The following is a 17,805-nucleotide window of genomic DNA, read 5'->3' on the forward strand; positions in this document are numbered from 1 at the left end:
GTAGATGTTCAAACAAAGAGTCGAATATTTGCTAGAGAGGACTACTCTTCACTTAATGAAACGGGGTCGTATTGAGCCAAGGGAATCAATGTTGATATGTTCTACAAAAAAAAAAAAAAAACGGAAATAGTTTTTAAGCTTCGTTTCTTCATGCATGAACAGTTTTTGCAGGCCTACGTACAGTATAAAACATAAATTGCACATTTGAAAGTAATTCTGTTAACTCTTGCAACGTCTAACAGAATTACGCAAAAATTCGGCAATACCGTTGAATGGTAAACACAACAGCGATCAATTTTAGTGCTTCGATCATCAACATACCTTCGAGAAACCTGACATTCCAGTTTCTTATCAAAGACATATCTATGACGATCATAGATAAAATTGCAATTTCATCACTTGCGGTGGCCTACTTGAAAAACAGCAAAACTCTAGAAAAAATCTTCTCAGTACATTTTTTGACATTTAATTGGAGTGTTTGGCTCAATACTTAACACAATATATTTTGTTCTTCTGATTTCAGAAGCTCAAAACTGAGCATGGTTACTGAAAAGAGTAATCAGATTGGTATAAACACAAAGCAGCATTCGATCTAGCCTCTGGGCTTTTTAGCGGTGTTTGAGCACTGCTAATTCTTCGGTTGTTGCCAAGTCATCTTACATGAGAAACAGTAATCAAATTTTTTACAAATTTTAAACGATCACGATTGTAAAGTTTGTAAGGAACCGCGATACACAAACAATATCACGGATTCTATTCAAGTTGTCTCAAAACAAATATGTGTATTTTCGTTTACCATAACTTCGTTTTACGTAATTTTGAGGTAATGGTCTGGCTACATCAAGGATTAGCACTGAGCTCGTTTCTGATTTATGTTATCATGGATTGAATAACAGGAAGACCTCCCAAAAAAGACAACCTGAAATATCTTGTTTGCAGACGACGTTGTCCTATCTGCAAGGATGAGAAGGGAAGCAACGCTCGCTCGAGACTTGGAGAGCAGCAATGCAGGATTGAGGTTTGGAAACCAGCAGGCAAAGAAAAAAAATATATATCAAGCTCTAGATGTCAACAAAAGATAATGATGAAGAAAATGAGGCAGATATGAAATTAAAAGGAGAGGTCGTAAAACAAGTTAAGAGTTCAAGTATCTTGGATCTACAGTCCTTGAGAAGGGGACAAGTGACAAAGAGGTGACAAGGAGATGCCAGGCAGGATGGATAGCATCGAAGAAAAGAACGAATCATGTGTGACAGAAACTTGTCAGAAAATCTGAAGGAAAAACTCTATATAACGATGGTAAGACCAGCAATGTTGTATTGTTGTAGGCTATGGGATGAAGACAATAGCTTTGAAATAGACACGAGAAAAGAAAATGCAAATGGCTGAAATGAAAATGCTTCGATGGTTTCTGGGTTAGTAAAGCAGGACAGAGTAAGAAATGAAATTATCAAGAAACGAATGCAAGGTGGAGGTGGTTGGGACACGTTGTACGGAGAAATAATTATCAAGAAACGAATGCAAGAGAACTGAAAAACCTGAAGGAGAGAGGTCTTAGGTAGTTGAGACACGTTGTACGGAGAAATGAAGATTACATCGAAATACAAATAAGATGATTAAAAATTTGGAAACAAAAGCGGGAAAGGCCAACAAGAAAATAGGAAGAAGACGGTGTGGCAGCAAACCTTAAAACAGTTGGAGTGCAAGAAGAGGATGCTGCTGTCAGAGTGGTGTGAAGGACTGCAATCTGCTCTGGCAACTCCACTTAAAGTAGGAATGAAGCCCCCAGGAGAAGAAAATGTTTTTTTACTAAAAAGTAAAGATAGTGTTCATTCAAACTTGGAATCAATAAAGTAAAGATAAAAGAATATCACAAACCCGCGATATTTTTCTAGTAAACAAGAATATTTTAGTTTGACAAGACACTGTAGTTTTCATGTTCTTGCTATAAGTAGATCTATAAAATTACAGCATTATACTATTGTTTTTCTTCTGCAATTAAAAGTGAAAGTTCAGCAACTCATTGGCTTACAAATGACATTAGATAAGGCGTAGCCTACTCAGAATATTTTGACAGAGGAATTTGAAAAAAGCTTTGCAGGATGCAACATTAAACCATGGTAACATATTGTCACTCCAAGAAAAGAATGGAAGTAGCTATGATAGGTCACAAAATGTAAGGGCTGACATGTGTATGGCCGAAAACGTTCCCGATTTATAATTAACTTGTTTTCTCTTTACTGTAGACCTATTATGTTAAACGCCATGTCATTGCTGACTTTTGTCATCTTATATATAATTGTTTAGCCATAAATAATATGTCTGTGGTACAACAAAGCGAACTCTCTATCAAAGGTTTATCATTAAAAATATTTTTCCTAAAAAATGGTTCTGCTCCTATAAGTTTTTGTCTAACTATTTTACTGGCGAATGTCAATAAAACAAAAGATGAAATAAAAGAAATTTTGAAAGCTGAGGTTTCATCTTGAAGTAAAACGCTAAGTTAGACATTTATGCACGAGGTAGGCCTATATCTTGACAACTGACTTTTTGTCACTAACCTGCTCAACAACTCTTTAACCGCAATATAATGATGCTATATAAAAATTCAAGACAATTACGTGATGAAACTCAGCTTTCAGAGACAATTTGATAAAGTTTACCAAAATTGCTTGCTTAGAGGGTGGTTAAAGCTACGGGCTTTTTAAGCAATAGTTACAACGTTCATCTGATGAATGCAAAAATGAAAGTGAAAACATACGAACTGTTTTTTGTTGTTTCGCTGACGTTTCGCCCATCTTCAAAGGGAATGATTACCATAGCTAGAAAGGATACGACTCACGATGAACATCTAAACTTTTTATTGTAAAGTTACTGACTGTTACTTAGCAAACAGCTCAAAATTGCCGAAAAGTACCAACAGACATTAGGCCTAGTATCAAAATGTTTCCACTGCTTTTAAGTTAGAAACTAAACGCTCATATTTGCATACAAAAGAAAGCAAACTTTGAACTGTTCAAATGCTTGCAATCATCAAATCATTTCTTTGAAAACTCAAGTTCACCACTTCAAAAAGTTTTATTTAAACATTTAAAACAGTAACAATAAATACTATTAATACTACAAAAAGTGCTCAATGCCAAGCAAAAAGCCAAGCAGAATAAATTACATCAAACATAGTTACTACTCTCTAAACCCTCTACAGCCTCTTTCACCCTAAAAGGGCGATCATCAGAAGGTCGTTATTCAAATAGAATTATATTTGAATTCTATTTGAATAGAAGGTCGTTATTCTATTATATTATTCTATTTAATTATTCTATTATTCTATTATTATTCTATTTTATTATTATTTGAATAAAAGGTCGTTATTCTATAATTCTATTATCATCAAAAGGTCGTTATTCAAATAGAATTCTATTTGAATAACGACCTTCTGATGATCCCCCTTTTAGGGTGAAAGAGGCTGTAGACTTAGAGGTTTCAAAGAATAGTGACAATGTTTGATGTAAAACAGTAACAACATATTCAATTACCGCTACGTGATAGTGCGTGCATACTAACATAGTGCGATTTAAGAATCCCTGTTACTTTGGCAAATTAGGCTAACTATTTAAAACTATAGGCCTACAAACGTTGTTTTTACCAGCGAAAAGTTTTAACAACAGGCTATACTCAAGCAATACTTCTGCCAAACCTTTTTGTATCAATCAAAATATCTCACTGGAAAGCGTCATGCCGCAAACTGAATAAATACATTTGTGACGCTTTAAGTCTTTCCATTTTGATAATGTTTATACCGATAGTTATAATGACTTTATCTTTCAAAGAACTATTGGGTTACTTTGCAAATCAATTTTTACAACAACGTAATAATAACGATCTGGTTTGTTTATTGTCGGTCTACAACAGCCTGCTGAGTTCTTTTAGAGACAATAGTCTTTGTCAGTTTTTGTATCAGGTTTACGATGTCACCACATTATTACCCGACTCATTCTCACTACGTCATGCAAAGAATACAATAGGTACTGTTTTTGAAGGTTTTGGTACCCAAACCTACTAGCATCAGAGCGGAGGGCGATAGTCACTCGGCCATTGACCTTGTTTACAACAAAGTCGATTTGTTTTAGATGATTTAATGTCGAGCATATTTTGGTTTAAAACATTAGTTTAGAAGCTTATTCGACCATTGAACAATAAGTTTTGAAAAATGTTGTCCATCGAGATAAATGTAATAAACTTTACACAAGCTTCAAAAGCATGGCACGTTTTTCCGGTGTGTGTGAATGTGCTAAACTATCGTAAGAACTGCAAATTAAAAGTGATAATTTGCATTCATACGATTATTTTACCAGTTACACTTACATCCTATTGGACAGGCAACCATCACCTGATCTGGCATCTGAAGAAGTCAGTCGTGTCTGACTAATGAAACGTTGACACAAAACCCAACCCAAACAGCAAAACAATCGTTTTTTTACATTAATTCAACGTCTATTGAATGATTAAATGTTTAAAACGACTAATTTGCTGTTTGGGAGATGATCGCTTACAATTTTTGTGGTGTTTTAGCTTAAATTACATCATACCAGAAAAAAATAGTATTTTTTTGGTGTTTAGTGAACGATCAAGTAAATACCAAAGCTGAGCAATATAGTTAAGTATTAAAACTTACTTTAATTCTGGAGTTATTCCTGATAGGGCGGTGATGGTGTACGTGTCTTCATATATACATTCAAAGTCCAGCAATATCAGCTCTCTATCAATCAGATTCTGGGTGTTATGGACTTCGCGATTCCAAACGACAGTGTTGCTGAATGTGTAGTCGTCTCCAGCAGCCCGTTGCTGCACAAATATAAAAACATGGCGGTTAATAACTGACTGTGCGTAATAAAGATTGTTTGTAATGAAAAATTGTTTGTTTTAAAAATTGTTTGTAATAAATTAGCACTCGATTGATAGATTTTTTCGTATCTTTTAGTTTCTCATTCCACGTCCAAAGACGATGCTACCATGGAAATGTGACTAGTGCGGCAAAGTTTCCTTTATGTCTCTCGTAACTATCTTTAGCTTTCTTTTCAAAAAGCTTTGCTGTTATCACTGATTTCTTTTGGGTAAGAGTGTTGCGACCGTGTCAAATTGTTTAATTTACTATTTTATTTTGGTTTCAAGTGTGTCCTAAAGCTCGTGTTTTGTCCTATGTATTTTACTATGTATCGATTTGGCTTTAGTGGTTAGGCAAAAATAGAAACGGGATGGAACTTTCCTTATCCAATTATAATTCCTCGGGCTGACAAATCTGTCTCTGAAGCTTAATTCTGAGGCATTGGCGCCAAGCATTGGTAGTGTAATTTAAACTTCATTCAAGCTCTCAAAGTCACCATTGACATGCACTTGATTGTACCTTGGCAAGTGCGGTTTGCATCACATAAATAAAAATAAGCAGAAATACAGTTTTCAGTGGGAAAAACTTTTTAAGTTTTTACTATTCAGAAGGATTATACAAACCTACCAGTAGTTGTGTAATTTTTATTGAAAAATTCTTACGTAGGCCTATCTGAATTTAAATCGAAGTAAGTTAGCAATTATGGCTCATCAAAGACAAGTTTAATCAGTCCAATTCAATGTTTTTATACATTGCTGGTCTACTAAGCGTTTTTTTTTTGATTACATCACTATACAAAGTGATGGCGAGAAAGAAAAAAAAAAAACTAAAATGCTTGATATTGTTAACATTAGTAGGTTCGCCTTGAAATTTAAAACCCCTGTATACTTAGGCATAAGCCGCCTAACTGTGGTTTACAATGAACAATTTAGATGTTTATACATCTAGTGACAGCAGGTATTTTCTGTAATGGAGATGACGAGACAATTAGGAAAATACTGCAGCAACACAAGTGGACAAAACGATTTGAAAATACTTTCGGTTGACGTTAAAAAGACGAATAGCCTACTAACGTTTCAGAAATAATTATTACCACGTTTCTGAAAGCTAACTATAACCTAGTTTAGATGCTGCTGATTGATATTAATTTGTAAACTAACGTCAAGTAAAGCAGTTAGAAGCATAATTTAAAATATTGATATGGCGCGGCTACACAATAGTTATTACAACTCACAATTTATGTTATCTTTACTATATCTGTTAAAAATCTACTTCGACATGGGAATAGCATGTTTTAAACTTTATTCAAACAAAATCCTACAGAGTACAACATCTTAAATAAGACAAATCAAAAATTATGGTTTCTAATTTTATCATATTTTAAACCTTCCATGGAATTGGTTCAATTAACTATTTTATTTCAAATCAGAATCTAGGGGGCTTTCACCGTTTGGTCGTTTTTGGTTTACAAAAGTGAACAGTTGCGCAACATGTCAAATACGCAAATTGAGTTCATATGTGAAAACTTGACATTGAATAAAACGTAACACCCTGGAGAGTTCTGAATCATCGGCCGACCTATGCATCCATTTATTCGGTTACGGTTTCAAGAAAGTGTTTTCTTAACATTATCCGTAACCGATGTGGCAAGATGTTGTTTTAAATGTTTACTAAATCAGATATAATGATTCTTAGACCATCTACAACGTCAAGTCATCTATAGCTCACGGCGTTAGAGCGTACACGTTTTTATTTCGTGATAATAAATGGCTTATTGCGTTTCAATTTTTAGTATTTTATAAAAACTCATAAGTTCATTCACAAAAGAATAAATTTTTTATACAGGCTACTGTACTTGCTTTTGTTTCTGCACATGCAATATTTGAACTAGATAAAAACTCAGAAAAAAAATTCGATAGAGGTCTCACAGAAAAAATTATTGTATGAAAGAATGACAGGGGTAAAGCTACCTTGACAGGCAATATATTGGAACTCGGGAGACCTGACTCGTATGATCCTCAGGAATTTTTGTTTTGGCAACTCGTTCTTTTTTAGTTTCGAAATAGCGGTTTCATTGCAACTTTTAGGGGCGCAAGACGAGCTTCCACCTCCAAGCATGGGTACTTCCCAGTTGACGCAATTATACTATAGATAAGAGCTCCCCTCTACTGTAAAAGAACCATTCCCAGCCTGACTTTGCAAAGTAGGCTATAACGATGGAATCCAACACTGTGTTAAAAATTAAATGGAAAACTCAATCTCACAAACACGGTTATGTAAATGTATTGCGTGCTTAAAATAGTATGCTCTACTTGTCACAACTTTTTTTCGCAATGTAACCAACATGCATTTGACCAGTTTTGACACAACAAAGTTATAGCAAAGGTGATTGAAACAATATTGGAATAAGCTCGATTATGCCTAGGTTGCTGCATTTCCAATCTGATCAAAGAATGGTGTTTTAAAAACACTGAAGGGGCAATCGATTAGCATTATATTTGTTGCATTGTAGCTCAAACTGAAAAGTTCAGTAATTTTGTCCTAACGTTTATGCGCGGGTTACGTATATCTGATTCGAATAGCTGTGGGATGGCGCAGCGGATAAAGCGCTCGCTTTCCAATCATACAATCCCGGCTCGACTCCCAGCTGAAGCGGATTGTTGAAAAACACCGCTCACCTCTACCCAAGGTGTAATAAATTGGGTGGACGTAAGTGCTGAAAGAAAGGCGGCCGAGGGAAAGAAACTGGCCACCCTATACTCTTGTTAGTGCCGATGGATCAAGTACTTGACTCACCTTTACCTTTTATATGTGTCATTTGTGGCCTACAACTAAATGAAACTAAATTTCCGAGACAAAAAAAGCATTAAAATTTTTCCCACTTGCTAGACAACAAAGAGTGGGCTTAAATTTAACAACAAGCCATCTTGCCGACATTCGCTTTGAAACCTCATGTGGTTATAGCCGGAGTGCAGGACTACCATGTAGGCCTACCAGATCAGGGATAAGCTAGCTCTCCAAAAGAACAAGTTATAACAATACACAATGAGAAATAAAATTTCCTTCTGAAATCTGAATTGTAGAGAAATAAAACATAGTAACTTTAGCGGGTTTAGCATACTTTATTTCACACAAAATATAACATAATTAAATAGAATAAACTCAAACGTTTTCGACACGTACGTGTGTCCTCATCAGGAATTAAATCTGCAATACATAAAATGAAAAATCGTAAGATAAATTTGACAAATTGTCAAATTTGTACTAAGCCATTGTCAAATTTGTCAAATTTATCTTACGATTTTTCATTTTATGTATTGCAGATTTAATTCCTGATGAGGACACACGTACGTGTCGAAAACGTTTGAGTTTATTTTATTTAATTATGTTATATTTTGTGTGAAATAAAGTATGCTAAACCCGCTAAAGTTACTATGTTTTATTTCTCTATGGTTCAACAAAGCAAACTCTCTACCAAAGCTTTATAAATCTGAATTGATAAAACGAATCCCAAAATATAGAAATTAATTTTGTTTTAGGTCACAGATATTTCAAACCTACAAATCACTATCTTCATCTATAGTTCTAAACTTATGTTTTTTCATGACTTACAATTGCTTGGGTCCCGCAAGACGAAAATGGTGCTCTGATGGATAATTTATAAAGATTTCCTTGTTCTGTGGCACGACATTGAGTAGATGCTGACGATCTTCCAAAATAGACATATTGTGCGTCATCATCTATTTCCAATTCTTGAACCAACCCTTTGTCTATCACCACATCAATTCTATCCTCACCACATTCAACAGTCGGTTCAGCTGAAAAGAGATACACTTTGTAGTTAATAAAATTATAGAGATGCTTAGCAGAGTGAGTATAATGAATAAGGTCGTATACAACCAATAACCTTTAAAAGATACAAGCAAACAATTCACTGTCAATCTTGGTCACATGCTGTGTCCGTGCTTTTGATAGTTGGCAAAACCACCAAGAAGAGTTTTTTTTTTAATCTAAGAGTAAAGATTTTCGTGCTCAATTAGTTACTGTATCACAGCTCTCAGGTGAGTTTTCAAACCTATTTTGTTATCTTTACTTTCTTTCATTTATAAAACGTATTAATTAAGATTACATTATTGTTTGTTTGTTTGTTTGTTTGTTTGTTTGTTTATCTTTATCCTGCATTGCGGGAAAGCGGACTTGAGCGCTATGCATCGGTGTACGCCTTCCGACATACACCTGACCCACGCTGCAGCCGACGGCAATGTCAGTTTCCGGTTGTCTACTCTACTTATGACTTAAATTTGGTACTACCCATTACTCGAAATCGATCATTAGGTAGAGGCAATTATCGTTAAGTTTCTTGCCCAGAGAAACAACAGCAAGTGCGGGTGGCTGGAGTCGAACATGCAGTTGTTATTCGGTCTGTAATCGGCAACTGTAACCTCCCAGTTGTTGACGCATAATGCTGTATTTTTTTCTGGTTTTATAGGGAGCTGAGAATTTATAAGGATTCAAAACTCGTTCAAAAATATTCAAATTTACACTTAGACTAAGTAAATTATTTTCTCAATACGATCATGTACAACGCCTACGAACATAGTTTAGTACTTTACTGCACAGTTTCCACCATGGATGTGCCGCTGCAAAAATGTTTTTGCTATATCTATTTATTATTACACCTGTTATCTATTACCTGTCATCTATTATATATACTATATAATCCTATACTAATATACTATATATTATAGGTATATTATATACCTAATATACTATACTATATTTACTATATAATCCTATATATATATTATCCGAATGTGGTTGCGTACCACAAAGGGAAAATCACCACGCTGACGTAGCCTACTTATATGGTAATAAGGCGTTCACGTCTAGTGTACGTTTACTGCACTGATAAGACCTTCGAAACAGTGACGTTCTGTCTGCAGTTATATTACAGTATATAGGCTATTATATTATACCTGTTATCTATTCATTCAAAGGAAGCAGAAAATTTAAATAAAATTATGATTCGTCTGAAAACCTTCTACTGTATTGCACACGTCACAATAAGTACTTAGCGTGTACTATTTACTATTGTCGTGTACAACGCCTAGAAGCATGGTTTTTACTATGGATGAGGCTCTGCAAAAAACGCTATTATTATGAGTACATCAAACTTACGGTGCAGACAATCCTGTCCAGCCCAGCCTTCAGAGCAGTCACACCAATAGCCTCGACTGTACTCCGAGTTCGGAGTACAAGTTCCTTTGTTGTTGCAAGTTACACCGGAGCAAGAGCCTTCCTGCCCTGGTACATGCAAAATTTCAAGAGTTAAATTCGTTTAAGATAAAGATGCAAGTACGAAGATTTGTCAGAAAAGGTAATATAAAAAATATGTTGGGTGGAAACAATCGTGTAATAAAATTACCTTTTGCTGTGTTTAAAAGTATTATTCGGGTTGTATCTGGCAGAGAACAATTCCGCTATTGACCTTTAATCTGGGGAGAGTACTGTTGGTTCATTTACAAATAGTTGTACCGGGCTTGGGTCCACGTACGAAAATATCATTGGTCAACGTCAAAAGATTTTTCAAACTGTATATGCATCAGCAAAGCGTTATTTAAACCCGTTAAACAATCATTCATCAAAATCGATCAAGTAACGACATTAAGTAAGACAAGCTTTCATGAGATAAAAATCAATCTCCATCGCTTGATGGAGAAACGGACAAAGGTCATATGCTTGTCATTGGGGTGTGTTTCCATAAATCAGTTTGGTCTAAAAATTAAAACTGGTTTAGCAATGAATCCATTCGCTTCAGTTTTGGTGTTTTTGAACTGTCACACCAAGCCGGGGGAAAGGATTGGATGCGTTATGGATTTACAGTAAATACAATAACGTCAAAGCCGACAGGCCAAGACTCTAATTTAGACCATTGAGTGATCTCAATTCAATTTAAATTACTGCACTTCAAAGAACAAAAGTAAAAATAACGACATGAATAAGACTTCTATTGGAAATGCAAAAATACTTCGTTTAATGTGCCATTCTGTAAAATTGTAGTGATAATACTAGCAATACTAACAAAATAAATTCATTCCAATAAATTGATTAAACTGTGATGTTTCAATACTTGCAAGGAACAGAATGTAACAAAAAAAATACGAAAATCACTCAAACCAGCGAAGAAACACTGAACGCCGTCAGAAATTATGAAGTTTTGAAGATATCGATAAGGTTTTTATGCACACCTGTGATCATGATACAATAGCGCATTTGTTTTGATACAATAGCATCATGATACAATAGCAATAGCATCATGATACAAAACAACCAAATACAAAGAAGAATTTCCTCTAAAACTCACCTTCAATATATGGAGTTATCAATGCCAGAAGAAGATAAGTCCACACATGATAATCTAGCATTCTGTGAAGAAAATAAAGAACAATTATTAGGTAGAGACTATTATAATTCAGTTTCTAACTACTAGTTATTTAGTGCAGGGCTATAGAGTCGGAGCCATAGAGTTGGAGAGATTTTAGCCTGTCCGGAATCGGAATCTTTAAGAAAAGTGCAGAGTCCGCTTTGATACAAAAGATAAACAATAGAATTTTTGTTTGCAATTATTTTTTTAACTTATTTTGTTTTTTGTTCTCCGTGTTGCACCCTAATACTTTACCAGAAAATAGAAGTGCTTGTTTTTGTCAGTTTTTGCAAAAATTGTCGTTTCAATTTCGATCACAACTCAAGTGAAATTAAACTTTAAATAAATAAAATAGGGCAACAATTGAAACAAATCTGGCAACCCTCAAAACCTGGCAACACTGAAGCCGGAGTCGGAGTCTGCCTGTTATAAATCGAAAGTCCAAGTATATTTTTCGACCGACTCCACAGCTCTGATTTAATGTGTTTCTGCTATTTAATTTCAGTACGAAAGTTTACTCATGATGTCTTGAATATGGACAAGAACAAAATGCCAGACTATGGCAAATAAAAGAGTTTAAAATATCTAAAATTACGATTTTTGTTTCATTGTTCAAATCAACAATTTAAGTTCACAAACGAATATTGATACCGCAGCACTTCATCTTGCTTATATTGTTACAACTTTGCAATTCAACTGCTTCAAAATTTTAGTATCTCTCATATTGACGATCCCAAACAAGGGTGAAACTCGAGTATGGCGTTTGCCTTTTTAGTCCGATCGGGGGCCAATGACTTTACAAATCCCCACATCCCCTTAAAGTTATTTAAAAAAAACATTATTATGTATCTTGACTGTATTCTCTTTTTTATGAATATTTTGGCAAGATTAAACAATTTTGGAGCGACAGAGTTATGGTCAAGCGCCATGGATTAACTTCCTTTCACGATAGTTTGTTGTGACAATTACCATCGCTTTAGTTTAATTATGCTAAAGCAACACCTGAGTGGGATTATTCTACAGGTACCTAATACAAATGTCTTTTTCTATTCAAGACTGTCGTAGGCAGCAAAAGGTAATTTGGCTATAGAGTGGTATGTGCTGCCTGACTACCTAAATTATGTTAGGCTATAACACATATTCGAAAATTGGACAAAATATACAACGGGAATATGATGTTATAAATTTTTTGATTTTTCGTTTAATTTGCCCTAAAATTTAACCTCAAAAATGTTCTTCCTATAAAAATATAACAAGTAACATAACACATCATTTCCACGTCATTGCGATGTACAGTTTGTTTCAGGACAAAATGCTTACTGAACAAAATGCAATAATTTATATCTACCAAAATATGTGTGTAGTTACACTAAATGAAATTGTTGTTTTAACATACCCTTATATCTTTAACACATCATAATACCGTACTGTTTATGTAGCTAATCATTGAGAGTGCCTGAACCACTACCACGCTACAAAGACGCATGTTATGTAGGCCTACGCTCTAAATGCAAATCACTTCGGTTCAAGGTTTATCGAGAAGAAATGACTGTGTTTTGTAAAGACACTTTAAAAGCATACTTTTTTTTGTTAAAAAAAAAAAAAGCATACTCAAGAGTAAACACCAAAACTAGCCTCGCTGGTTTCCTCTCATTTGAAGACTTTAATACCCAACACAAACTTGGATCCGTTTTCAAAAGATTCAAATATGAGGGCATGGGTTTCAAAACATCGAATTCAAAGTAACACCATAAAAGCAATTAGTACAAGTAATCCATCAATTACAATATTAAACTAGACGGTGAAGACAATAAACGTATTTTAAACCTTATTATAAGACTTATTAATTATTGTTTGTAAAAATTATTAGCAGCAATGCTAAATAAGCCGCCATGGCTTAAATGTGAATTTAGAACTTTTAATGATCTACATCCATGTCTACATCTACAAGTTCAAAATAATTTTTATTTGGTTTTTTAACCTTTCACACAAATTGCCTTGTTTACAATGTTAAGAAGTATCAACAACCAAGCCTGTTATCGACAGTAACAAGTTTTCCTGGATGCAATAGAATAAGTTGTAATGGCTTTAACATCTTTACTAAACTTACCTTCAATTATTAGAAATTTGTTTTCGGTTATTCGCGCTTCGCGCTAACGCGCGCACGCGATTGGGTCGCAGAAACGAACCTGGAAAAAACAATGCTTGTTATGTTTGAGTGATTTAGAATAAAAACATGGCGAACTGCAGTTTGCCACTTTTACTCGAGTCGGGAGTGAGCAAAGTAGTACGTTTACTAACTGACAAAGTAACACTAAAACTTGTGCTCTAAAGAAGGGGTTGAGCAGAGACTTACTACCAGGGCAAGGGACGAAATATTCCCTGTCAAGTTAAATTTGTGAACTATCCTCTTGTGTAACATACCGATCACCAATGATAACCCAAACTCTATTACCAGGAAGCATCAGACGAAGGTCAGTAATTGCAGAGACATTTACTCCTCAGACAACTACAATCCGGCAACTACGAGGTTGCCTAGTTAGCTACGAGCAACCATCTTCAGGTGGTCAAAAATGTACAATAATATCGACCATTGCGAGGGTCGAGGCGTTTCGCTTTTTCCGTCTTTTAAACCATGATGGTAACATGGCCTAGATATTGGGGTAGGTTTCGACCATTTCCTTCAGCACTGTTGAAAGCGCTTTACGGGCTTACACCATCATGCCACCAAGGCAGTAATGAACTTGCAGTAGGCAAGTAACCTAATGATTGTTGTTTCTGCTTTATACTTTAGATTCCACATTCTGCTCCCTTGACAGTTTTAATTTACTTTCAACCGGCGGTAATTGTATTGAAATAAGCCTATCTGCTAAAAGACACAATAGACTAATTGCAAAGCAAGCAAAACCATATAGGGGAGACCGGGGATAGTTCGGACGCGAGGATACCTCGGATAAGGCATTTGACGTCACAGTAGAGTATTGATCACGTTTACCAAAGCTTTGTGGCTCCATTACAAATCAGGATAAAGTTTGCAAGTATGTCTGGCTTTCTTAGAAAGTTGAGGCCGACAAAGTAATTTTATCAGTGATATCAAGATTTCAAAATTGTACGTGTAAGGTCATAATTCCGTTGCAGTTAACCAAAACAAACTTTTTATTGATTGAGGTTGTAGTTAGAAAGCAATACTCAGATAAGCAAGTGATGATTTTGACCAGCAGTTAATCAGGTAGCCATATTTTCTTCATTTACCTGTAGTCACGTGGTCGGGGATACTTCGGACACAATGGCCGAAGTATCCCTGTAGAAAAAAATCAAACTTAAACAAAATCTTATTTTCAGATCTTTTGAATAATTTATTGGAATTTAAAGGCATAATGGTTCGGACATATAAAAGAAAAACAAATATTCTGTATTAACTGTCAAATCAACTCAAAACGTCTGCATAAAATTGCTGTCCGAGATGACCCCGGCATGTCCGAAATTACCGCGGTACCGGGGTGACTTCGGACATTTGAGGACCGTAAAAATTATGCTTTTTATAAGCATTTCCGGTTTGCTGAAACAAACGATACTCCTACCCTTTTTTGGCAAAGCTTTAAGGTTTACAACAAAATAACATTTACGAACTTGCTGTGTAATTTAGAAAAAATATGGGCTGTTTTCAAAAAATTGTCCGAGCTACCCTAGCTTGTGACCAATTGTTGATTATCACATCTACTGTGGTGGTGAATCTACTGTCATCTGCTCATAATATTTCTATATTGAGCAGCGTTGATTTACAGTCATTATTAGTCTATTAATAACATCATTTGTATTCACGCCTAAATTAAATGCAATACTTGCACAAAATAACCCAATATCTCACCTTATTGTTTTGTTATTTTCTTTTACTCTTCAGAAAATAAAATAATTCTTTTCTTTTTTCTGTTATGTCCAAATCTCCACACCCCAAACTTCATAACATTTGGGCCCTCTACTCCATCAATCCTATTTCTGAAATAATATACGCAAACAAAACATAGTTTTGCGGTTAAAATTACTAATAGACTTTAGAACTTCAGAGAAAATGACGACGAGCATTTGTATTCTTTCAGTCTTGTTTTACTTTGTGGCACCAAATATATAGGCCTAAGGAGCGACTAAACAGTGCTATTCAGTTTGTTTATATTTATTAATTAATTCAATTTAGTTTATAAAGACTTAATTAACGCACAGGCCGAACACTGCATACAAATCATAATGTACAGTATGCTACAGTAGCTTATGGTAGGCCTAAACTAGACAAAAAATCACTTGCTTTACTAAAAAAATGAAAATAAATAAATGCTTCTCTTTTATTGCAGACGAGTAAGATTATGATGACTAACTGGCATTGCGAAGTTTTAAACAATTAACATGATGGCGTATGAGCTATGGCGTATGATAACATGATTGCATTGGTAACTTTTGCATCTGTCATAGCCTATGACAATTTGTTCCGTACATTGATGTTAAAATGGAATGAGAAGTTAGTTAATTGCTGCATGATTTCAGAAAAACTTTATAAACTAATAGCTGACTACGAATTTCAGTTCTCGTCTGTTCTTGCAATGATGTTTGGCATAAACTATAGCTACTGGCATTCCTATAGCTTATTAAACTTTAAAGTTTTAACTACAGTCTTAAAACACATTCTAAAATCTATTAGTGAAGCTGCTGGTTTATGATTTTTGTAAACGATGTCGTCTCTCAATAAACATGTAAACTGAAACTATGATTAGGCATGACAACATCCACATGCCTTTGATGACAAATCTCAGTGAAGTCACCCACAAAACTCAAAGAAACGGCTTTTGCATAGCACTTTACAGCATAGGACTAACTTTCGATAAATAACCTTTCAAATGCATGTTTTCATATTTGTTTTTTTGCACTGATGTGGCCTATTAGCACTTAGTGGTCCACTGCTGTGAAAGTTTTAATGATGGCAGCACTGACTTTCCAAGAAGCCAGACGATACTTCAAAATCAAACTCGCTCGACAACTCGCACTTGCCTGCAACTCGCTCAAAATGTCTGGTTTTGATACTGTTGCCTCTGGCAATTCGACACTCAGTGCTTTCTCCGCAGTTATGTTTGTCAATATGAGACACTTTTTGCAATTAACACAGCCAAGTAGATTGCTAAATGATTTTATTTGACACTGCACATACTTCTATTGCTCCATGAAGACGTCAGTAGCCTTTCGGACTTATATTTGTGAGAGTCTTGCAACAAATAACAGCTCAGAAGTGGTCAATTAGTGAGCTTTGCTGACGATCTTTTTTTCTATTCCACGGTATAATTTTCGATTAAGGTTCACTCAAGTAGTTCAGTCGGTTGAGTGACCGACGTTGTGAACGAAGAAAGATGATGCAAACTCTCTGGGTGTGCGCTTGAGCAACGCACAACAAGGACACCTCCAGGCTGCATCTAGTGGATAATGTATTTTACCAGTAGCGCTGACAAAAGGGGCCCAGGAGGTACTTTTAGAGTCGTGCCCAAGATATTTTTAGAGGCCAGGAACTTTTTAGGGGCCAAGCAACATGAACAAACCATAACGTATTTTTTGGAGAGCCCACGGTGCGTTTTTCGTAGAACATGTCTTTATTTGAGGCCCAAAGATTTTATTGGTACCGGGCCTAAAATGTTGTCTCATCGGCCTAGTAGCCTATTTCACAGGCAACAATTAACACTTCAACAACAAGAGAAAATTATACTCTATTCAGTTCGATGACCGGGCCTAATCATTGATTCAAAAAGCTTTCTCAATCTATTGAAAAAGGTTGAGCCTGATCAAATAATGACTGAGATCTGAAAAATGTGGAAATTAAACTAATGTCTAAAGCAGGGCTACTCAACTAATGTGAGAAAAGATCCATTTTGAGAAGTTAAATATTTTTGCGGTCCGGTGAATATTTCATATGCAACCACGAAAATTAAACAACCAGTAGCCTACGAGCACCGAAACACTTTTCAGGTAGTATGTAACACGATTTGGATTTCTGTCTGACACAAACAAAGAAATAAAAAAGGAAAAATGTATTGTGTTTCTTTGTAGTGTAGCTGTGTGGATCGCACATCAGAGAAGACGGCAAAGCGTTGGGGGTCTGGGGGCGAAGCCCCCCGGCTCCTTGGATAATCACAAAAAATTGCTTTTCCTTATTGGAAATCTGTTTAAAGAGGCCCTAAAATGTTGCAATGATGTTATTCTTCCAGAAGCCCGAAGTCCACCTTCAACACCCAGAAGGTCCGGATTCGGACCGCGGTCCGCCAGTTGAGTAGCTCTGGACTAAAGTCTACTAAATGTAAAAACATCTTTAAAAAATGAAAATCAAGGAATAAAGCAAACACCCAACATAAAACAATAAAAAATATCTTTAACCGCCTAATTTTCTTCCTTTTGATGTGTCATTGCCTAGAAATGTTCCAAAATCCTGAAAAATGGCTAGGCTACCGCGACCGAGCGCCCGCGA

General features: G+C 35.4%; 1 protein-coding gene across 1 annotated transcript in view; it reads right to left on the reverse strand.

Annotated features, from left to right (window-relative positions):
• LOC145768815 (pancreatic secretory granule membrane major glycoprotein GP2-like) overlaps nucleotides 1-15,307 on the reverse strand; it is a 31,421-nt gene extending 16,114 nt beyond the window's left edge. Inside the window, exons 1-6 of the mRNA XM_082580414.1 lie at nucleotides 15,178-15,307; nucleotides 13,420-13,498; nucleotides 11,250-11,311; nucleotides 10,064-10,189; nucleotides 8,498-8,703; nucleotides 4,676-4,845 (exon numbers count right to left, since the gene is read on the reverse strand). Of these exons, the coding sequence (XP_082436540.1) occupies nucleotides 4,676-4,845; nucleotides 8,498-8,703; nucleotides 10,064-10,189; nucleotides 11,250-11,310 (563 nt within the window). The 5' untranslated portion in view covers nucleotide 11,311; nucleotides 13,420-13,498; nucleotides 15,178-15,307. The remainder of the gene's footprint in view (nucleotides 1-4,675; nucleotides 4,846-8,497; nucleotides 8,704-10,063; nucleotides 10,190-11,249; nucleotides 11,312-13,419; nucleotides 13,499-15,177) is intronic.
• Nucleotides 15,308-17,805: the final 2,498 nt, after the last annotated feature.

The sequence above is a fragment of the Aplidium turbinatum genome, chromosome 4 (genome assembly GCF_918807975.1).
Source record: "Aplidium turbinatum chromosome 4, kaAplTurb1.1, whole genome shotgun sequence".
In the NCBI taxonomy this organism is placed as follows: domain Eukaryota; kingdom Metazoa; phylum Chordata; class Ascidiacea; order Aplousobranchia; family Polyclinidae; genus Aplidium; species Aplidium turbinatum.